We start from the raw sequence: 24,351 nt of genomic DNA on the forward strand, positions 1-24,351 counted from the left end.
GTTCATGAACTGACATAACTTGTTTATGTTCCTCATGAAGGCTTTTGGATGTTCTTGCTGCCAGGAAGGATCCTCACGGGCTTTCTGGTGAGGTGCTAATAGATGGAAAGCCACAGCCACCAAACTTCAAATGTCTCTCTGGCTATGTTGTACAGGTATATAATATGAAATTGGCGTTTTTTTTGGTTTTTTTTACCTAACGCACTGCTTCTGTTAAAATAAAGGAAGATTTTGATATCCCTTTTCGTTATTCAATATACCATAAGAAGTCATTTAAAAAGCTAGACTGCATTCCCTCCTGTGTTCTAGTTCTATTCATTCCTTTCCTAAAGAGCATGTTCATTCAAATGGATATCCACACCAGTGTCCATATATTAACTGATTAGGATTTTAGGGAGTAGAAAAAAGGGGTGCAGAGTGAGCAAGAAGGCACCTTTGCCATGTATACCAGTATTTTGACTGGTAAATAGGTGCCTTGATACAAATGTTACATTAAGGGTATGTGCCCACGATTTTAAACTGGCAGTGCTTTGGGCACAGTGCATGTTCGCTGCATCTAAAGTGCTGCCATCTATTGAACACAGGTGAATCTTCTGTGTTCACTGAACCGTGCGGATTCACCACATTCTACACATTGTTTTTGTGAAATTTCTCTTAAATTAACATGCTGCGGTCTGGAGAGACTCGCCGCATGTCCTTCTCCCCCGGTGATCCGCAGGCATCTGTGCACACATAGTGGACATGGGATTTCTTGAAATCCCAACCACTATGCTGTAACATCTGGACGCTGGGGGTTGGATGCTGCACAAGTACACATCTCTGCTGGGAAAAAATGGATAGTATTCCTTTTTTCTTTTAAACAATACTTCTGCATCTTGTAGGCTAAAATGCTGCATGGTCTAGGTGCTATGAATTCTTTTTCTAGTATTTTACCCTGTAGGCTTATGTAGGACATGAAAACTTAATATGTTACAAAGTCGAAAATGTCATCTAAAATGTTGGTAAAAAAAAGACATGAAATCTATAGTTTTTATAGTGTTTTAAAACGCTTCAATACAGTGTGTGAGAAGACGGTCTTACATTAGAATGACTGCTTTTTGTTTCCTGTTGATAAAAAACACAATGTAAAATAACTGGTGTTATAGGTGACTACTATGAATTTAGTACATCTGTTGACCAATCCTATATTTCCTACAGGATGACGTTGTGATGGGGACATTGACTGTTCGTGAGAACTTGCAATTCTCAGCCGCCTTGAGGCTTCCAAGATCACTGAAGCAGAAGGAGAAGGATGAGCGTATCAATCAAATCATTAAGGAACTGGGATTGACTAAAGTGGCAGATGCCAAGGTAACAGGCTCACACTTTGGGAATTTCTGCCGATAGTGCTCAATCAATGGGAGTCCAAACCTTGGTGTTTGATTTTAGGTTGGCACCCAGATGATTCGAGGAGTGTCTGGAGGAGAGAGAAAAAGAACCAACATTGGTATGGAGCTGATCACTGACCCAGGGGTTTTGTTTTTGGATGAACCTACTACTGGTTTGGATGCCAGCACAGCTAATGCTGTTCTTTTGCTGCTGAAAAGGTTAGGACACGTAGTCTTTTCTCCGATGTAACTGGTTTTCTGTTTACAGGGCTCTCTCAGACTTCTATCCTGGAACAACTGAACAAGACAAGCACACATACTTTTGTCTATTTATTTTCTACTGTTTGAAAAAATAATGAATGTCGGGTTTTAACTTATTCTGATTTGAGGCCCAGATACCTCGTATGTAATGTATATAATCCACATTAGAAATGATAACAATGTGTATTACTTAATGTAGTAATTAGAACCAGAAACACATGGGCTACTTGCACATTGAACAAGTCTGTAGGAACATGTTCACACACCACCAAGAAACTTGAGGACACAAAAGAGCACAGTGAGGCCAAAAATACTCTGTTGTAAAAAAAAATCACGGTAATAAGCAAGTGCTAGTCAAAAGATGGAAAAAAACAGGGTATTTAGTTGATACGTTTTTTTGCAAAAAAAATGTATACTAAGCTGCTCCACCAATCGTCAAGGTATACCCGTATAGAGCAGTCCTAACTAATGTATATAATCCCTATCTGATGTATTTAAAAACCTGATCATCTTTATAATACCTGTATAAGCAGGGTTCAGAGAGGGAATATCCATGTGGACACGCTGGATGGAACAGCTTTAGTGCAGCTTTAGCAGCTTTTATCTTTAGTTTCTACAAGACTGGGGAGTCCACCACAAATTATGGGTCATTTGCACTGAAGCTGTTCCATCCAGCATGTCCACATGGACATTTCCTCTCTGAACCCTGCTTATACAGGTACTATACAGATGATCAGGTTTTTAAATACATCAGATAGGGATTATATACATTAGTTAGGACTGCTCTATATTGGTATACCCTGACGATTGGAGCAGCTTAGTATACATTTTTTTGCAAAAAAAACGTATCAACAAAATACCTTGTTTTTTTCCATCTTTTGACTAGCACTTGCTTATTACCGTGATTTTTTTTTTACAACAGAGTATTTTTGGCCTCTCTGTGTTCTTTTGTGTCTTAATGTAGTAATTATGCTATGTTTATTCTTTTACCATGCAGGATGTCAAGGCAAGGCAAAACCATAATCTTCTCTATACACCAGCCTCGTTACTCCATCTTCAGACTGTTTGATACCCTGACCTTGCTGGCCGGGGGTAAGATGTTGTACCATGGGCCTTCTAACTATGCACTGGATTACTTCACACAACTAGGTAACAATGAAGAACTTTTCACTCATGTTTTATTTTACTTCCCATGTAGATAAGTCAGGGATGTGTGCTTCCTTGCCTCAATGTATCATTGCTTATATTGTACTAACATATTCCAATGCATCGTACAGATATTTTCCTCCTCTATACCACTTATTGTTTCCAATGAGGGTTGTAGTCAAATGTCCCTCTTTCTTACCCAATTTTGTCAGTACATTCCGTGCAACAGTGCTCACCACTGAGCGACTCCATAATGTATACTTTTATAATAATGTCATTTTTCTTTTGGCAGGATATACCTGTGAAGAGCACAATAATCCTGCTGACTTCTTCCTCGACGTCATTAATGGAGACTCCACAGCTGTTGCCTTAAACAAACTAGAAGAAGTGGATCTAGGTACGTAGGATACAGAGTTTTCTCTATTATCTCAGCTGTGCAGAGGTTTCAGGGTGTAGTCAGATGGCCACATTACTCGAGCGAGGATCGCATCACATCGCAATCCTCGGACTAGCCGTCGGCTCTCTTGACCTGAGCATGACAGCATGTATTTCTATGCATCTATCACACTCGGGTCAGGAAAGTCAATGGCCAGTCCGTGGATTGTGTTGCAATCCTTGTGCGAGTAATGCAGCCATCTAACTGCACCCTTATTAATAATTGTGTTCACCCTAATTCTACCAATTTTGGGTCAGGTTTTCTCACTTTTCTGCATCGTGCTTTTCCTCTGTTATTCCTCTTACAAACATATGACAAATTGACAACTGGGAGTTACCATTTGGAGGTGTGTCCCTGTGCAGACTTATGCTGTCCTTAAAATGATAAATAACAGAAAAACTGACACATCAAGAACTAGTCTGAACAGGTGCATACCAAAAAAGCAACTTGTATATCAAAATACGAAAATGGTTGCACTCAGTCAATATTAAATACATGAAGTGAGAATAGCAATATGGCTTTTGAAATTTAGGAAAAATCCACACGAGATGTTTAGCAAAAAATTTTGCCAAATAGTTTGAGCCCATCAAACATCATCAAGGTAATCTCATGAATCTGATGGGTCCCTGACCTAAAGGTACCTTCACACATAACGATATTGTTAACGATATCGTTGCTATTTGTGACATAGCAACGATATCGTTAATGAAATCGTTATGTGTGACAGCGACCAACGATCAGGCCCCTGCTGGGAGATCGTTGGTCGCTGAATAAAGTCCAGAACTTTATTTCGTCGCTGGACTCCTGCTGACATCGCTGGATCGGCGTGTGTGACACCGATCCAGCGATGTCTTCACTGGTAACCAGGGTAAACATCGGGTAACTAAGCGCAGAGCCGCGCTTAGTAACCCGATGTTTACCCTGGTTACCATGCTAAAAGTAAAAAAAAACAAACACTAGATACTTACCTACCGCTGTCTGTCCTCCAGCGCTGTGCTCTGCACTCCTCCTGTACTGGCTGTGAGCCGGAAAGCAGAGCGGTGACGTCACCGCTCTGCTTTCCGGCTCACAGCCAGTACAGGAGGAGTGCAGAGCACAGCGCTGGAGGACAGACAGCGATAGGTAAGTATCTAGTGTTTGTTTTTTTTTTACTTTTAGCATGGTAACCAGGGTAAACATCGGGTTACTAAGCGCGGCCCTGCGCTTAGTTACCCGATATTTACCCTGGTTACCGGCATCGTTGGTCGCTGGAGAGCGGTCTGTGTGACAGCTCTCCAGCGACCAAACAGCGACGCTGCAGCGATCCGGATCGTTGTCGGTATCGCTGCAGCGTCGCTTAGTGTGAAGGGGCCTTAACTGCCCAGTGTGCACACTTACCTATGGCTAATATCTGAATGCATGGGTGAATATAAACTTCATGTATTTCACATTGACATGCTTTAACACAACTAAGTGCAACCATTTTCGTATTTTGATATATAAGTTGCTTTTTTTGGTATGCACTAGTTCATTGCTCCCCGGCATCGTGCTCCTGCGCAGGTGTACTTATCTGCCCTGTTGAGGGCAGAGTAAAGTACTGCAGTGTGCAGGTGTCGGGAAAGGTCAGAGAGACCCAGCACGATGCCAGGGAGTGATGAAGCAACAGGATGGCGACATCGCAAGAAGATCGGAGGCGCAAACCGGAGCTGCGATACCCATTTAACCGGACCGAACCAGATTGCCCCCCGGGTGAATATAATAAAATTTATAATAATCTTTATTTTTATATAGCGCTAACATATTCCGCAGCGCTTTACAGTTTGCACACGTTATAATCGCTATCCCCAATGGGGCTCACAATCTAGATTCCCATCAGTATGTCTTTGGAATGTGGGAGGAAACCTGGAGAACAGCCACCGAACACGGGGAGAACATACAAGCTCCTTGCAGATGGTGTCCTTGGTAGGATTTTTTTAACCCAGGATTTCAGTGCTGCAAGACTGCAGTGCTAAACACTGAGCCACCGTGCTGTTCCTTTATCTTTGAGGTCCGACCGGGGCTTATCTACAGCATTATAGAATGCTGACAGGTTCGCTTTAAGATTTTTCGGAGGAGTAATAGAGGAACAGCACAATAAAAATTTTAGCCAACATAAATCTTTACTCCTTTTTTTTTTGTGTGTGTATGTTTTGATAAGATTAAGGCCACGTTCACACATTGAGTATTTTGTCAGTATTTTACATCAATATTTGTAAGCCAAAACCAGGAGTAGGGGAAAAATACTGAAGTGGTGACGTGTTTCTATTATACTTTTCCTCTTAGGGCTCTTTTCCATTTGCGAGAAACACGTCTGTGTCTCGTATGTGAAATCCAAGCTCTGGCGCCGGCACTCCAGAGCGGAGCGTGCGGCCGCATAGTAACACATGGAGCTGCACGCTCCGCTCCCAAGTGCCGGCGCCAGAGCTTGGCTTTCACATGCGAGACACGGACGTGTTTCTCGCAAATGGAAAAGAGCCCTTATTGTAAGCCAAAACCAGGAATGGAACAAAACTCAGGTTAAAAAAACAACTAATCAAATACTCAATGTGTACACGTGGCCTAAGGGTGCTTTCACATTGCATCCAAACCTCCCTGCAAAATGGGATTCGGGCTTATGTGCTGACGATTCCATTGACTATAAGCCGATCTGTAAAGAGTTCCGCCCATTGGCCGCTAATGGTATCAATAAAAATGTCAGCTCGGAACGCAAAAAATAAGCCTTCACCCAGCCACAGATCCAGAAAAAATGGAGACGCTACGGGTCTTGGAAAATAGCGCAAATTTTAAATTTTTTTTTTACCACTTAAAAAAGACTATACATGTTTAGTATCTGCGTAATCTTATTGACCTGTAGAATCATAATGGCAGGTCAGTTTAGCTTTTGGTTTAAGAAAAAAAAAAAAGCAATTGTAGAATTGCACTTTCTTTTTGCAATTTCACCGCACTTGGGACTTTTTTTCCAGTATACGATATGCCAAAATCAATGGTGTTGTTCAAAAGTACAACTCATCCTGCAAAAAAACAAGCCCTCACACAGCCATATTGACGGAAAAATAGGAAAATGATGGCTCTGGGAAGAAAGGGAGCAAAAAACTGGAGGTGGACACTCGGACGTAGTCCACTACCCTTCCTAACATAGGACATACAGTATATTACATCATATGTCGGGTGCACCAGTATGGATTGGGCTCAGGAGCCGAGACCATTTCATATATGGCAGGTGCCAGCTGTATTATAGTCAGCACCTTCCTCAAACAACAACAATCAAAACTAGCACCAATCACTGATGTTTAACCACCTAAATGATGCTGCCACTCTCTGACAGCAGCATCTACATAGCGCTATCCTGGTGAGGTGCCTGTTTGGGCGCCAGTGACCTCCTCTGATAACATGATCGTAGGGTGCTTTATGGGTTGCCATGACAGCTGGGGCCTGCTTAAAGCCCACATTGGTGCCATCTTGGTAATCCTGTGAAGTCCAGCTTCATAGGAGATTGAGATATTTGCTAAATACTGGAATACTGCTCTGTATACTATAAACGATCTCAGAGTCAAGTCCTCAATCATGACTAAAAAATGAAGTATAAAAAACATAAAGATTTGAATCACCCAATTGTCCCCAGCTAAAAATACCTAAAACCCACCCCCCCCATACATTTGGTATCATTACCCGTAAATGGTGTAAGCTCCTCACCAAAAAAAATAAACCCTAAAACATTTCCATTGACAATGAAATAAAAAGTTACGGGTCTCTGAAAATGGCAACAAAAAGCAATTTTTTTGTACAAATTTCAGAATTAAAATAAAACAAAAACAAAGCTATGCAAGTTTAGTATTGCTATGATTGCATGGACCTTGATGACCATGTTTTCAGGTCATTTTTAACCCCTTCCTGGCCTTTGACGCCACGTAGGCGTCATGAAAGTCGGTGCCAATCCGACCTATGACGCCTATGTGGCGTCATGGAAAGATTGCGTCCCTGCAGATCGGGTGAAAGGGTTAACTCCAATTTCACCCGATCTGCAGGGACAGGGGGAGTGGTACTTTAGCCCAGGGGCTTCACCCCCCCCCCCCCCCCGTGGCTACGATCGCTCTGATTGGCAGTTTTACTTTCAACAGCCAATCAGAGAGATTTGTAATATTTCACCTAAAAAACTGGTGAAATATTACAATCCAGCCATAGCCGATGCTGCAATATCATCGGCCATGGCTGGAAACGCTGGTGTACCCCCGCCCCACCGCCACCGATCGCCTCACTGGTCCTCCGTCCGGTCCTCCGCTCCCGTCTGCCATCCTGTCCTCTCCCCCGTGCTCCGATGCCACACACCCCCGTTCTCCGATTCCCCCACCCCGTGCTCCGATCTCCCCCCCCCTTATACTTACCGGCCTCCCGGTGTCCGTCCGTCTTCTCCCTGGGCGCCGCCATCTTCCAAAATGGCGGGCGCATGCGCAGTGTGGTCGCCGAATCTGCCGGCCGGCAGATTCGTTCCAGGTATATTTTGATCACTGTGATAGGTTATATCACAGTGATCAAAATAAAAAAAATAGTAAATGACACCCCCCCTTTATCACCCCCATAGGTAGGGCCAATAATAAAATGAAGAAAATATTTTTTTTTTCTTTTTCCGTTAGGGTTAGGGTATTTGCACACGGTGCGGATTTGGCTGCGGATCCGCAGCAGATTGGCCACAGATCTGCAGCGGATTGGCCGCTGCGAATTCATAGAAGTTTTCCATCAGGTTTACAGTACCATGTAAACCTATGGAAAACCAAATCCGCTGTGCCCATGGTGCGGAAAATACCGTGCGGAAACGCTGCGTTGTATTTTCCGCTGCATGTCAATTTTGTGCGGATTCCGCAGCGTTTTACACCTGTTCCTCAATAGGAATCCGCAGGTGAAATCCGCACAAAAAACACTGGAAATCTGCTGTAAACCCGCAGGTAAAACGCAGTGCCTTTTACCTGCGGATTTTTCAAAAATCGTGCGGAAAAATCTCACACGAATCCGCAAAGTGGGCACATAGCCTTAGGGTTAGGGTTGGAATTAGAGTTATGTTATGATCTGGTGGTTTAGGAACAACATGAGACAAGCTCTGAAGGAGGTGGTATCTGTACTGACCGCAAACCCTGAACCTAGCAGCGCAACTAAAAATAGCCGTGGGGGGTACCTGACGCTCCCTAGACCCCTCGGCACAGCCTAAGATCTAACTTCCCCTAAAGATGGAACAGGAAACCTATGTTGCCTCAGAGAAAATCCCCAAAGGAAACATAGCCCCCCACAAATATTGACGGTGAGAGGAGGGGAAAATAAAATACGCAGAAATGAAATCAGATTTTAGCATAGGAGGCCAGTCTAGCTTGATAGATAGGACAGGAAAGGATACTGTGCGGTCAGTATAAAAACTACAAAACAATCCACACAGAGTTTACAAAAATCTCCACACCTGACTAAGGGTGTGGAGGGTAAATCTGCTTCCCAGAGCTTCCAGCTAACAGAAATAATCCATACTGACAAGCTGGACAAATATAGAATGCACAGAACGATAAGTCCACAACATGTGGACTGAAATGAGCAAAGCCAGAAGTTATCTTTGCAGAACTGGTCAGAAAACCAGGAGAATCCAAGCAGAGATGTGAATCCAGCCAGGAAACATTGACAAGTGGAACAGGCTGAAGAAAGAGCCAGACTTAAATAGCCGAGCAGAAGAGACGATAAGTGGAGGCAGCTGATGACAGCTAACTCCAAGGAGCAGCCATACCACTAGAAACCACAAGAGGGGGCCCAAGAGCAGAACTCACAAGAGTGCCTCTTACAACCACCGGAGGGAGCCCAAGAGCGGAATTCACAACAGAGTTAGGGTTGGAATTAGGGCTAGGGTTGGAAATAGGGTTAAGATTAGGCTTGTGGTTAGGGTAATGGATAGGGTTAGGGGTGTGTTGGCGTTAAAGTTGTGATTAGGTTTGGGATTAGGGTTAGGGTTGGGATTAGGGTTATGGGTATGTTGGGGATAGGGTTGTGGTTAGGGGTGTGTTGGGGTTAGGGTTGTGATTAGGGTTATGGCTAGAGTTGGGATAAGGGTTAGGGGTGTGTTGGGGTTAGTGTTGGAGTTATAATTGAGGGGTTTCCACTGTTTAGGCACAGCAGGGGGTCTCCAAACGCAACATGGCGCCACCATTGATTCCAGCCAATCTTGCGTTCAAAAAGTCAAATGGTGCTCCCTCCCTTCCGAGCCCCGACGTGCGCCCAAACAGTGGTTTACCCCCACATATGGGATATCAGCGTACTCAAGACAAACTGGGCAACAAATATTGGGGTACAATTTCTCCTGTTATCCTTGTGAAAATAAAAAATTAATTGCTAAAACATCTTTTTTGAGGAAAGAAAAATGATTTTTTATTTTCACGGCTCTGCGTTGTAAACTTCTGTGAAGCACTTGGGGGTTCAAAGTGCTCACCACATATCTAGATAAGTTCCTTGGGGGGTCTAGTTTCCAAAATGGGGTCACTTGTGGGGGGTTTCTACTGTTTAGGCACATCAGGGGCTCTGCAAACGCAACGTGACGCCCGCAGACCATTCCATCAAAGTCTGCATTTCAAAAGTCACTACTTCCCTTCTGAGCCCCGACGTGTGCCCAAACAGTGGTTCCCCCCACATATGGGGCATCAGCATACTCAGGACAAACTGGACAACAACTTTTTGGGTCCAATTTCTCCTGTTACTCTTGTGAAAATAAAAAATTGCAGGCTAAAAAATAATTTTTGAGGAAAGAAAAATGATTTTTTATTTTCACGGCTCTGCGTTATAAACTTCTATGATGCACTTGGGGGCTTAAAGTGGTCACCGCACATCTAGATTAGTTCCATGGGAGGTCTACTTTCCAAAATGGGGTCACATGTGGGGGAGCGCCAATGTTTAGGCACACAGGGCCTCTCCAAACGCGACATGGTATCAGCTAACGATTGGAGCTAATTTTTCATTCAAAAAGTCAAATGGCGCTCCTTCCCTTCCGAGCCCTGCCGCGTGCCCAAACAGTGGTTTACCCCCACATGTGAGGTATCACTGTACTCAGAAGAAATTGCCCAATAAATTTTAGGATCCATTTTATCCTGTTGCCCATGTGGAAATGAACAAATTGAGGCTAAATGAATTTTTTTGTGAAAAAAAAGTACTTTTTCATTTTTTCGGATCAATTTGTGAAGCACCTGGGGGTTCAAAGTGTTCACTATGTATCTAGATAAGTTCCTTGGGGGGTCTAGTTTCCAAAATGGGGTCACTTGTGGGGAAGTTCCAATGTTTAGGCACACAGGGGCTTTCCAAACGCGACATGGTGTCCGCAAAAGACTGGAGCCAATTTTTCATTGAAAAAGTCAAATGGCGCTCCTTCCCTTCAGAGCCCTGACATGCGCCCAAACAGTGGTTCCCCCCACATATGAAATATCGGCGTGCTCAGGGCAAATTGTACAATAACGTTTGGGGTCCAGTTTCTCTTTTTACCCTTGGGAAAATAAAAAAATTGTTGCTAAAACATCATTTATGTGACTAAAAAGTTAAATGTTCATTTTTTCCTTCCATGATGCTTCTGCTGCTGTGAAGTACCTGAAGGGTTAATAAACTTCTTGAATGTGGTTTTGAGTACCTTGAGAGGTGCTGTTTTTAGAATGGTGTCACTTTTGGGTATTTTCAGCCATACAGACCCCTCAAACTGACTTCAAATGTGAGGTGGTCCCTAAAAAAAATGGTTTTGTAAATTTCGTTGTAAAAATGAGAAATCGCTGTTCAAATTTTAACCCTTATAACTTCCTAGCAAAAAAGAAATTTGTTTCCAAAATTGTGCTGATGTAAAGTAGACATGTGGGAAATGTTATTTATTAACTATTTTGTGTCATATAACTCTCTGGTTTAACAGAATAAAAATTCAAAACTTGAAAATTGCGAAATTTTCAAAATTTTAGCCAAATTTCCATTTTTTCCCACAAATAAACGCAAAAATTATTGACCTAAATTTACCACTATCATGAAGCCCAATATGTCACGAAAAAACAATCTCAGAACCGTTAGGATCCGTTGAAGCTTTCCTGAGTTATTACCTCATAAAGGGACACTGGTCAGAATTGCAAAAAACGGCCAGGTCATTAAGGTCAAAATAGGCTGGGTCATGAAGGGGTTAAAACGGTGAACAATGTAATAACAAAGCAAAAAAACAATGGCTCATTTGCAGGAGGTTTTTCTCATCATTCCAGCCAACAATTTTTTTTTCTCCTGTTTTTCAGTAGATTTTATGGTAAAATGAATGGCTTCATTCAAAATTACAATTTGTCATGCACGCTAACGAGCTATAAAATTTGGAAAAGGGGAGGAAAAAACAAAAGTGCAAAATCGAAAAATGGCATCTTCAGGAAGGGGTTAAACTGGTGTAGCTATTGTGGTAGTACAGTGATCTATTTATTGGCCGATGAATGTAATGTATGCCTTCATGACTCTTAGGCATGGAAGAGCCGAATGACAGTGGCAGTCAGACTGTGGTGGATAAACTGGCGATTGATTTCTCTAATACCAATTATTATATGGAGACTAAAGCAGAACTGGAGAAAATGTCAAGTGGGGAAAAAGTGAAGACGCATTTCTTTGCCAGGCAAATCACATACAGCACTTCATTCTTCCATCAGATGAAATGGGTATGCAAGAGGTCCTTTAAAAATCTCATTCGTAATCCCCAAGCTTCAATCGCCCAGGTAAGTGTGGAGATATCAGGGCATTACGTTATCTTCTAACATCACTCGCCCACTAGTAAAAAACCCACAACCTGCTTTAGGCCTCATTCAGACGTCAGTGATTGACATGCGAGTTCTAGCCGTGATTTCTCATCAAAGTCTACGGGCTGTTCACAGATCTGGTTTTTTGACGGACTGTATGTCCATAAAAAAAAATCACTCATGACACACATTGCAGTCTGTGTGCTGTCCATTTTAAACATTGTAATGTAGAGGAAAAGCTCTCCAACTTTATTTTCTTTTTCATATGAGAAAATCAATGATGAAACTCTGACAGTATATCAGACTGTTCTTTGAAAGATTCAGAAAAATCAATGATGAGATGACTGATTAAAGCCTTAGGGCGCCGTCAGATGGCCATGTATATCGAAATGAGATTGGTACGCATACGTATTGCAGGGACTGGCTGGATCCTCTGCCTAAGGGCTCATACTCACATGTGAGAAACTCGGATGAGTCTCGCACGTCAATACCTGGCACTGCACCCGGCACTCAGGAGCGGAGCGTGCGGCTCGCATGTGAGTATGAGCCCTAACCGAGTGACAGCTGCATAGAAATACACAAACCTGTCTTGCTGGGGTTGAGACAGTCCACATTCCGATCTCTGTACGGTTTATCTGGCCAGTTGACTGCTCCCCTATACAGTATATAGGTAACTGGTAGCACTTACAAGGGACATCATGGTGACAACCCTTTTGAACCTTTTAACCCCCAGGGATCAGCTGTTATTGTTGAGGAGGCTATGACTGGCTATGTGAAATAGTTACCTGTTGACAATTAAAATAAATGTCTAGGTAATGCATGAACAGGCTTGGTCAGATTGGGAGTTGCTGTTACACAGTGGCCCACTACTTTCAATTAAAGCACCACTCCAGCATTTTTTTTATTATTGTACCACTGGATTGGTTCTTTAAAAGTAATTCCCCTGCCTCCTACTCGCCTGCCGCTGCCTTCATCCTTTTCCAGCTTCGCTCCAGTCTGTCTCTGGTGAAAAGTGACTTGCCAGCAGCTCCTGTGTTTCATGGAGCGACAGAGGTCACTTTTCAGTACATCTCTGAGGGCCTCATTCTGGCCTAATTATGGATCTCATAGACTTGCATTGAGCTCTTATGATGTAGCATCTGACTTTCAGCAAGTCAGAAGTTATGGGCACAAGATGGCTCCGCGAGGCCGAAGCGGTGTCGGTAAAAGTGATGCCGCTGGAAGGTGAGTATAAGAACAGGAGCAGGGGGCTTACATTCAAAGCGCCACTCCAGCACAAAACAAACAAAAAAAGACGCTGGAGTGGTACTTTAAAAATAACTAAATTGCAGTTTATCTCTATTCTTGTTTTCTTACTCTTAAAGCAGCCTTATTCAAGTGTGCTGCATGCCATCTTCTCATGGACGTACACTGTCACACATCACTATATTACTTATACATAATGCTGTATTTAAAAGAAATGTGTGGATCTTGTATCCTAAAAATGCTCTGAACATGATCAACCTTGTGACCCAAATTAGCTGACACAAAATTGGCTTTACATTTTTTGTTTTCTTTTGCCTTATGTGCACTTTGCTTGCTCTTTAATGTCCCCGACACCTCATTAGTGCTGGATTTCCAACCCTTTCTATGCGTGGTACATAGTTCATTAAAACTATTTAACGTCATCCGACTTAAAATGATTCGATATGATCCTTGTTTTCCACCAAAACTAGCTTAATAGCAAAGTAATCTGTGCCCCTTGATCTTTTCGGCGGGTTTTTAGTAATACAGCCCCCTTATCCAAAGCGATTATGGCATTAGAAGCTAATGCATCTTTACAGCTTCCACTTAAACGATCAGCCTGATACCAATCATTTTAAAATATTTTATCCACCTTTTGTACAAGAGAATTGGCAGAAAAGGTCAAAGCATTTCATATAATCTCTTAATCTCCTTACTAATTCCTCTGTATCATTGCCACTTGATCACTTGTGGACAATGCTTTGCTGTCAGCCCCTTTCTTTCTTAAGAGTTTAAGCTTTTTGTAGGATTTTTGCGGTATTGTTTCCAAATATTGCATTATTTCAACTTCTTATATATTTTTACAAGCCAAAATCTGCTTAGATTTGTTTCAATTTCTGAATTACATGGATGTTCATACTGTACTTTTTGCATCTACTCTTATCTTCTGGAGAACATTTAAGGTGCACATTCAGACTTTTCTGTATGTATTCAGTATGTGTATGCATGTATGTGTTAATATATTATAATATATGTGTGTGTGTACACACACACATGCATAAATCAGCATACCCCAACAAATGTGGCACAGACACCTTTAGTTTCCTATCAGAATTAATATTTTCTATGGGATACAATATTACAAAATACTCCCACATCCCACAAGCGTGGACCATTAATTGTAAACAAGATTTGCTATTTTGCACACCCCCCTAAAAAATATTTTTTTCATAACAAATTCAATCAAGACAATGTTGCAAAACTGAGTACACCCCAATTAAAGTCTTGGGAGCAAACTACAGTTAAGACTACAAAATTCTAACAAGAATTCAACATCAAATTTGTCCAATTATTCATTAAACAGGTGTCCAGCACACAGAAAGGTGTTATTTAACAATCAAAACACCTTTCCATTTTATGCTGATAGCAATGGCACCACATGGAAGAGAAATGTCACAAGACCAGAGGAAAAAAAATATTTACAGAAGAAAGGTGAAGGCTAAAGACGTTCTAGTCAGAATACTAGAGCAAAAGTCATAAAAAAGTAACATGGATGGAACTGCAAGCATCTCACAGAAACATCCAAGCCGACCACAAAAGTTAACACCTAAACAGTAGCGTCTTCTGATGAGAAGGATTGAAGAAAATTGACATGCAAGTTCACTGCAGTTAGCTAAAGTAGAAAGTTAAACCACAGTGATTGTTTCACGTGACACAATATGGCGTACACTGTAGAGCAATTATATGCATGAGTGTTGTCAATGAAGGAAGCCACTCCTAAAGCCCATGCATAAATAAGCCCACCTACAACTTCCAAGGCCTATGCAACAGAATAAGAGGACTACTGGGACTCTATATTCTAAAGTGATGAGATCAAGGTAATTGTTCTTAGAACTGATGACTTAAAAACTGCATGGCGTTGCCAAGGTGAGGAATACAAAGAATAGTGCATAGAGCTTACAAGGAAACATGGTGGTAGCAGTATCCTTATGTTTGGCTGCATGAGTACTGATGATGTTGGGAGCTATATTTCAATGACTGTATCTTGAATTCACTGATGTGCTGCTTAAAAGAAAAAGAAGATATGTTCATTACTCCATGTCCTTGGTAGACATGCATTTTTGCAACATGACCATGATCCGAAACACATATCTAAGACCACTATTGCATTTCTAAAGAACAGGCTGAAAGTGATTCAGTGGCTAAGTATATCTCCTCATCTGAACTCAATTGAACATGCATGGTGAATTTTGTAGAGAATCACTGTCCATCCAGGCTCTTAAAGAGGTCATTCTGAAGATTGGAAAATAAGATAAATGTTGCAATATGTCACCAACCTATTTATTCCATGCTTAGAAGACTTGGTGCTAAAAATCATGAAGCTCATCCAAAATGTGGTTATTTTTAATATTGGGGTGTATTCATTTTTGCATCAGCTAATTTGTGTAAAACTGAAGATTTTGCAAGGAAATGTATTTAATTAACTTAATTTCATCCTATGGGTTAAAAAAAAATATTCTATGAAATACGTAGTCATGGTAGTAACAAGAGGCAGTTATGAAGCACATTCATTTTAGTGAGAAATGGGGGTTGACCCCAGATAGAAAGTCTTCACACAATTTTATGTCAAAAATTACTTATTTTATTTTTTAGGGAAACTGACCTTATACAGTTTCAAGTCTCATTACATTTTCATTTTATGCTTTTTAACACTATGGAGATAGAATAAGCTAAATAAAAAATTATATAGTTGAATTTCTCAGCTTCATGTATGCCGTATATTTATACCATATCTTTTACGTTCCCTCACAGGTAGTGGTTAGTCTTATTCTCGCTCTCATTGTTGGAGCCATCTTTTTTGGCGTGAAAGATGATGAGAACGGAATCCAAAACAGGTGAGTGCATAAGAGCTGCATCCTCTAGTAAGCGGTAATATACAGAATTGTCCAATAGTTTAAGGTAGGTGTGGAAACAATAATGTGAAGTATGAATGATACACTTGCACACAGTATTTGAAGGAACCTGGCATGGAAGTTGTTCCAAACATCTCAGAGAATTAACCACAGATCTTCTCGGGATGTAGGCTTGTAAAAATCCTTATGTCTCGTCATGTAATCCGAGAAAGACTTGATGATGTTGAGATCAGGGCTCTGTGGGGACCATGTCATCACTTCCAGGATTTCTTGTTCCTCTTTATGCTTATGTCTTTTATCGATGTCCAGCTTTAGAATACATTTAGAGTCAATGAGATGCCTCCCTAAAGATGGCCATAATGCTTCGGACAATGCTTGAGCCAACAGCAATTTCAGCCAGCTTTCATATACACAGGACTACTTGTTCGACTGAGCACTCATGTGTTCTCTATGAAAAAGGCTCTGGCTGACATGTCTGCTTATGGCCTTGTACTGTTTTTTGTGCTAATAAACTTTGATGTTGCCTAGTTGTGCTCATCACTATTGTATTTCTTTTCTTGGTGGTCCTCAATGTTGTCCATTTCTTGGTGCACTTTCAAAAGAGATTGAACAATATATCTTCAAACCCTAGTCTGCTTTGGAATCTTTGCCTTTTTGCTGTGCTTAGTCTTGGGTATGACCTCTGACAATTACGGTAACTGTCTTCCACAACCTCACCTTTTATAGCAGAGTTTTAAGGCTCCTATACAGCTGTGTTTCAACCTACATATGAAAATGATGATCAATGATATAATTGGGACGTTCTGAGACTACGTGACTATTTCAAATTAAATTGTAAAATTCAAATATGTGCACGGAAGAGTCACTCTAATACATTAATAGGCTTTAAGTCTCCTCACCTCGACATGCTTATCATGTCACTCTCCGCAAGGAGAAACGATACTTCTTGAATCCCGGTCAGACGCCTCTCAATCAGCCAAACCAGATCTCCACTTTGCACTGATGAGGGGCAGTACCCCGAAACACAGTGTCTGCAAACTGAGATTCTGGTTTAGCTCTTATCCTAAGTCATGTGACAAGGCTCGTTAAAGGGTCGACATTGACTGTTAGGATTGCTACTTCCAATAGGTGGCACTAGAGTTCTAGTCCTCTTCCTGTCTGAAGAGACAATTTGAATTCTAATACATTAAGAATCCAAGCAGATCTCTCCTTTATTACTCCATAGCATCAACTTATATAGGTTACTAGTATTCATGCGTTGTAGCAATATAATTGGCTCAGCTTATCTCTAAATATGTGCTGGCATATTTAGCATACATGCATGTCATTTGCTAAAAGTGATTCTGTCACTTGGGTTTAGTTTCTTTACCTTTTCTATGTTTTTTTCTAAGTCTATTACACAAAGACATTCCCAAGGGACCTCTATTATCTCACACACACATGCTGGCTCAAACTCCATCTTGGAAAGGAGAAAAAAAAAATCTAAAATATCCACAATAGAGTCAGGATAGATGAATATAGCTCCTGCACTCACAACCCCCCCAAAATTGGTGCTGTTTTTAAGGCATTGCATTCATTCATTTTGCATTTTGTTAATTAATGAACTATTAACATGTATTTTTGAAAGCATTATTACTTTTCACCTGTGTGTATGTGTGTGGGTATATACATTCATATATAGGTTTATGAAATGTATTACATTTAAAATCTGTAAAGTACGAAAGAAGGAGACTTTTTAAGTTCTGCATGTTCTTTCTTCTTTCCGTACAGAGTTGGATCCTTGTTCTTTATAACCACAAACCAGTGTTTCAGCAGCGTATCTGCCATTGAGCTATTTATTGTGGAAAAGAAAATATTCACGTGAGTATCATCTTATGAAGATGACCATGGGAAGATGATGGCACTGCATTGGATACATACTGAGGCCTCTGACTATAACGAGTTAGCGTTACATGCATTTTCAAGTGACTTATAAACATATACATATAAACAGAGCAGTTAATATAAAAGAACGGATTTTTCTTTTTAAAACTTTTTATTGCTTATAAAAAAAGTACTGTACATAAAAGTATCACAAGTTTAAAGGAAACCCGTCAAGCGATTCATGCTGCCCAAACTGCAGACAGCAAGAATCAGAGCCTGGCTGCTCAATTGCTACCAGGTATACTATTCCATGACATGCTTCGTCCATAGCCAACGAGCAGGCTAGTCAGGTTCTGCCCCTGGCCAGCTTTTCTCGGTGCTACTAGAGTTGATTAACAGGTCTCCCTATTTTACATGCCGGGCTTACCTCCAGACAAGTTTTGTGTTGGATCTTCATGCTAGGTTTCCTCCGAAATGTCAGAATATTTCAAAGAGTAATACAGCTGGCTGCAATCGTGAATTATTTTCATTTCATTATTTTCATCAATAAGTGTGTCCATCCTACTCCTAACTTCTTGAAAGGAATAGATCTTTTCTTCCATGTGTATGCAATAGTAGAGAGGTGAGAAGTCGAAAATTGTGTATAGGTGAGGTCGTCTGATACTTTACGATGTAGGTGGGCAACCCTAGGATCATGACATAATATAAAATTAAAGAGTGTGTGTGTGTGTGTGTGTGTGTGTGTGTGTGATTTTGGACCAAAATATGGTTAGTTTACAGCAGTGTTCATCAACTCTGGTCCTCAAAAGCCACCAACAGGTCAAGTTTTTAGTATTTCCTTCTTATTGCCCATGTGATAATTCCATTACCTGCACAGGTAATAATTCCAGCACCTGTGCAATACTAAGGAAATCCTGAAAACATGACCTGTTGGTGGCTCTTGAGGACCAGAGTTGGGGAACACTGGTTTAGAGTATGTTCACAGATATGAAACATGTGTGTCGCCTGGTTGTGGGCAGCATCTGAAACAAGAAGAGCGTCCGCCAGCTGTGCAGTGGGCGATTACCACATCATTAGTACTTTATAGGCTGACTTGTGAGGTAATGTTAATTACGCATTTAGAAATATGCCCCTCCATCCAAAGAACCCAAGCTTCCCCCGCCCAAGCACACAAATATAGATGTTGATAATTAAAGTAAAAGTAAATTTAGGCCTCGAGTGTGAGGGTTGTTATTGTATATTCATTTGAAGAAAGTGAAGATTCTAAGGCCACTCCCACTTTTTGCTTCAGTTATTTTTTACAACAATGAAGTTATATGAATGTCAAAGCTGGGTCCCAGTTTTCACTTGAAAATTTTCTACAGGATTCTTAGCTCAATCGTCCACTAAATACACTTACTATTGGCCTTGACTTCAAAGCCCTCTACTGTTAGTTACTTTGAGGGGTTGTCCCCGTTTTTATTTCCTGTTAGTGCATAAGTCTGTCCTACATGCGCCAGTATAGAGCGCATTTAACGTATGGCGGAAGCAGACACATTGAAACCATGTTTGGTTAAACTTCTGCTCAGTGATCCTTAGGCACATATGGCTGATAACTAACTGAATGAATAATTTGTTTTCTTTTAGACACGAGTACATCAGCGGATACTACAGACTGTCGTCATATTTCTTCTCCAAGCTGATAGCAGATTTGCTTCCCATGAGGACAATGCCAAGCATCATTTTTACATGCATTCTCTATTTCATGATTGGTAAGTGGATTGCCAAATACACTACATAATATTTTCGATACGTTGCCCTGATAATAAGCTGATCATCAGTTAGCCGTCCACAGAACTACATGATCAGATGATTAAATTCCAGCGACCCCCCGATACTTATGTCCCCAGACCTAATCTGTAGGGGAACAGTTCGTGAGGCCCCCATATACATTAGACAGTTGTCTGTGTCCATAGAAACCTGGTTTGGGTTTGGACAACTTTTATTTGATCCTTGATTCTCTAAATGTACAGTCAATATATCCTACAAAAAACTACGGAGTTATAGTCCAGAGTAATATTTTAAAACAAAAAGTATAACCTATAACAGCCCCCCGAGGAAGCCCGCGCGAAACGCGTGTCGGGGCTGCATTGGACCACACATCCCTCAGATACATTCATGGGTAAGCAGTGTTTCTTTCCGATTTAGGTTATACTTTTTGGTGCTTTATTTGAACGCTCCGGCTGTGCAATACTTATGAGATTGCATTTGACACTCCTCTTGTAGGTCTGGGACATATGTGCAATTACTACTATTAGAGGTTACCAATTCACTTTATATTGATATTAGCTGTAATATCTTACTTGCACTGTGCATTTTTTATTGAGGTAGAACAGCTTCCCCTTGTCTCTGCTTACTTTTTGGGAATGTGGTTTGGTCCTTACACCTGAGCCTGTATTGCTGTTTGACCTGTATCGTATATACTGTATTTTCTGGCGTATAAGACTACTTTTTAACCCCTGAAAATCTTCTCAAAAGTCGGGTATCGTCTTATACGCCAGGTTTCGTCTTATAGGGCAGATGCGGAGTAATCTGCGGTCGCCGCATATTGTGGGGGGAGCGGTCCCAATGATGAGGTGAGGAGGCACCTCACCGGGAAGGTGTAAGTGAAGCAGAGGCAGAGAAGGAGATAATAGGATACAAGGGCGAGCCAGATGAGTGAAAGAGGATTGTTTTTCTAGGCACAGCACCTCTCTCTTTTTTGCATAACCCTGGCATCCCAGACGCTGACTGTTTGCTTCACTTACACCTTCCTGGTGAGGCGCTCCCTCACCTCGTCATCGGGACCACTCCCCCCCACTATATACGTCGACCGCAAATTGCTCCACACCCACCCTATAAGACAACACCCAGCATATAATACAACCCCCGACTTTTGAGAAGATTTTATATTTTAAATGGAAAAGTTGGGGGTCGTCTTATATGCCCAGTCGTCTTATACGCCAGAAAATACGGTACATTGTTTTGTCATTTTTATGCCTGATTACCTTAATAAAATATTTTTGTTTTAAAATATTACTCTGGACTATAACTCCGTAGTTTTTTTTTGGATATATTGTGTTGGGAGTGTCCTTATATACTTTATGCTGGTTTCTTTTGGATTGGCATTGCCAGCTTACATGGATAATTAGGATGTGTCAGTGGTTTTTGTTTATAAATGTACAGTCGATGTAGCACTATCCTTGACTGTCAAAGGAAACTGTAACAATTAGCAAAATTGGCTGAGAATAAAGGCTCACATACATATTAGACTTAGAATCTGATGTGCATGGGCAACTCCTGATTCTCTTGAAAGGCGATGCCAGGAGAGAGAAGGATTTGACTATCTAAATGGAAATAGAAGGAACATTTGTTTTCAGGGCAGGCAAGCAGCTTCCATTGGGGTATAACAGCGGTCTTCTTTCCTATCCCAATTGAAAACACAAGAGCTGAGCATTCATGTGTATGGGCAGTTGAAAGAGATAGCTGTCTCTTGTGGGAGTACCATAGCTTGCTGTGTATTCAGTGTTCTTTTTATGCCGTACAAGTGGCTACTAACATGGAGCTGCATTTGAAGTTCCAGATTCTGATACCTAAGCATAACCGCTGAATTATATGTTCTAAGAAATCAGTAAATGTAGAAAATTTGGAATTATGTTAATATTGGCCAAGATAAAATAATCACAATACAAATGTATATAACGGATATAATACAACATTGAATTACAATAGACCTCTTACTTTTTATTTCAGCACCAGATTGGTATCACTCATGTTTGTTCCCTAGGTGTAGTAAAATACTAACCAGTAACCATCTTCTACCATTGCTCCGATCCCTATCTGCCATCTTGTGTCCACATTTGTCACTGACCGGAAGTCACAGCTAACGATCACTAGGTCTCCGTGACAGAGGTTGAGGGCCTTGTTCTGGACTTGTTCTAGCTCTCACAGACTTGCGTTGTGAAGTGACTTCTGGTTTGCTCCAGTATTACTGGAGCGATCCGGCAGGTCAAACTCCCGTCACTGTGGTCCCAGGGACATCAGAAGACTGTGACTGGTGAGTATTTTACTACACATAGGGTACAGATGGTAGTGATGCAACTTAAGTGCTGAATTAAAAATAAAAAATACACCAGAGTGGTGCTTTAAAGGAGCGGGATATATCAATGATAACGTTAGAACTATAAATGTTTTGTCTTTCTACATTTTAGGATTCAAGCCTACAGCAGGAAGTTTTTTCACCATGATGTTCACCTTGATGATGATTTCCTACACCGCTACATCCATGGGTTTAGCCATAGCGGCTGGTCAGGATGTAGTAGCTGTCGCTAATCTTCTCCTGACCATAAGCTTCGTTTTTATGATTGTGAGTATTGCACACAAAAAGTAGCCTTCTGCTCTTATCCCTTTCCTGGATAGTTTATAGCTGCTTATTGTGTAGAAGAACATCATACTGAATTTATATAGCCATATAATGATTATGTTTGCTTTGTAGATATTTTCTGGTTTACTGGTGAACGTAACTTCCATTATGAGTTGGTTGTCATGGCTCAAGTATTTCAGCATTCCTCGATATGGCCTAACTGTAAGTCTCATGTTGAGTCACCTCCTTTATTTCTTTTGTTTGCATCAGGGTTTTTTTTTTTTTTCATTCTTCATTTTATGATTTCTCACTGTAGTTGTATTCTCAGTAGCAACAAGTATCAGTGATTGGTATGCAATGTCCTGTAATGATTTATTTAATTTCTGCGATGCATGCAAGATTTGCATAGAATTGGATCAACAAATATGGCTAGAGTCCCCTGATGTTTGAGTGCCAGGTTTGGCTTTTATTCAGATTCCTAACCCAATCTAAAGCTTTTCTAACAGTCCGTATTTACAGTAGTTTCTTTAAATTTGGCTTGCACATAGAATAACACTACCTGCATATTTTCAGATGCATACTTTTAAGATTGAAAGAAAACACTAATCCCTCGAGTTCAACCTATACCCTAACATGTTGGTCCAGAAGAAGGCAAAATCCCCATGAGGCAGATGCTAATTGGCCAATATTAGGGGAAAAATGCCTTCCCGACGCCACATACGGTAATCAGACCAGTTCCCTGGATCAACATCCCATCACAGAATCTAGTGCCCATAACCTGTAATACTATTGTTTTTCAAGAAAGACATTCAGACAATCCTTGTTCTTTTGTAGTAAATCAACCATTACAACATGTCGCAGAGCGTTCTATAATCTCACTGCTCTTACAGTAAAGAATCTGTGTCATTCAACCTTCTATACTCTAGACGTAAAGGATGCCCCTTTATCACCAGGCCTAGGTGTAAAAAGATCATTAGAAAGATCTCTGTACTGTCCAATTCTTATATTTCTACATTGTACTAAGCGTTTGTTTGTCCATAGTGAATAACCTCAAATTTAATTACAGATCTTGGTATTGTACTCCAGCCATTCCCTTAATAACGTTGGTCGCTTTTCTCTGCACCCACTCAAGTTCAGCTATATCCTTCTTATACTCTGGAGTCTGTTATGAAAGGCAATTCAGTACTACAATGGACATAGCGGTCAGAGCACATACAGTGATCTGACAATAACCCAAAATCATAGAACGAGCTCTGAGACGTGGGAACTCTGCAGACCGCAATCCCTAATCCTCTCCAAACAACACTAGAGGCAGCCGTGGATTGCGCCTAACTCTGCCTATGCAACTCGGCACAGCCTGAGAAACTAACTAGTCTGAAGACAGAAAATAAGCCTACCTTGCCTCAGAGAAATACCCCAAAGGAAAAGGCAGCCCCCCACATATAATGACTGTGAGTTAAGATGAAAAGACAAACGTAGAGATGAAATAGATTCAGCAAAGTGAGGCCCGACTTTCTTAACAGATCGAGGATAGAAAAGGTAACTTTGCGGTCTACACAAAACCCTAAAGAAAACCACGCAAAGGGGGCAAAAAGACCCTCCGTACCGAACTAACGGCATGGAGGTACACCCTTTGCGTCCCAGAGCTTCCAGCAACAAAGTAGACAAGCTGGACAGAAAAAATAGCAAACAAATAGCAAAGAAGAACTTAGCTATGCAGAGCAGCAGGCCACAGGAATGATCCAGGGAAAAGCAAGTCCAACACTGGAACATTGACAGGAAGCCAGGATCAAAGCATTAGAGCTCACAGAGAGAATCAGCCGAAGTACCACTTGTGACCACAGGAAGGAGCTCTGCCACAGAATTCACAACAGTACCCCCCCCTTGAGGAGGGGTCACCGAACCCTCACCAGAGCCCCCAGGCCGACCAGGATGAGCCACATGAAAGGCACGAACAAGATCGGGAGCATGGACATCAGAGGCAAAAACC

The 24,351-nt window shown here is 41.3% G+C and overlaps 1 protein-coding gene across 2 annotated transcripts in view; it reads left to right on the forward strand.

Annotated features, from left to right (window-relative positions):
- The window catches only part of ABCG2 (ATP binding cassette subfamily G member 2 (JR blood group)), a 176,152-nt gene that overhangs the window by 143,003 nt on the left and 8,798 nt on the right, over positions 1 to 24,351 (forward strand). For both annotated transcript variants that reach the window (XM_069743442.1, XM_069743443.1), the window contains 11 exons: positions 41 to 155; positions 1,198 to 1,350; positions 1,429 to 1,586; positions 2,626 to 2,777; positions 3,067 to 3,171; positions 11,713 to 11,960; positions 16,017 to 16,099; positions 17,888 to 17,977; positions 19,607 to 19,731; positions 22,210 to 22,364; positions 22,494 to 22,583. In XM_069743442.1, the coding sequence (XP_069599543.1) occupies positions 41 to 155; positions 1,198 to 1,350; positions 1,429 to 1,586; positions 2,626 to 2,777; positions 3,067 to 3,171; positions 11,713 to 11,960; positions 16,017 to 16,099; positions 17,888 to 17,977; positions 19,607 to 19,731; positions 22,210 to 22,364; positions 22,494 to 22,583 (1,474 nt within the window). The remainder of the gene's footprint in view (positions 1 to 40; positions 156 to 1,197; positions 1,351 to 1,428; positions 1,587 to 2,625; positions 2,778 to 3,066; positions 3,172 to 11,712; positions 11,961 to 16,016; positions 16,100 to 17,887; positions 17,978 to 19,606; positions 19,732 to 22,209; positions 22,365 to 22,493; positions 22,584 to 24,351) is intronic.

The sequence above is a fragment of the Ranitomeya imitator genome, chromosome 1, assembly GCF_032444005.1.
Source record: "Ranitomeya imitator isolate aRanImi1 chromosome 1, aRanImi1.pri, whole genome shotgun sequence".
NCBI lineage: Eukaryota > Metazoa > Chordata > Amphibia > Anura > Dendrobatidae > Ranitomeya > Ranitomeya imitator.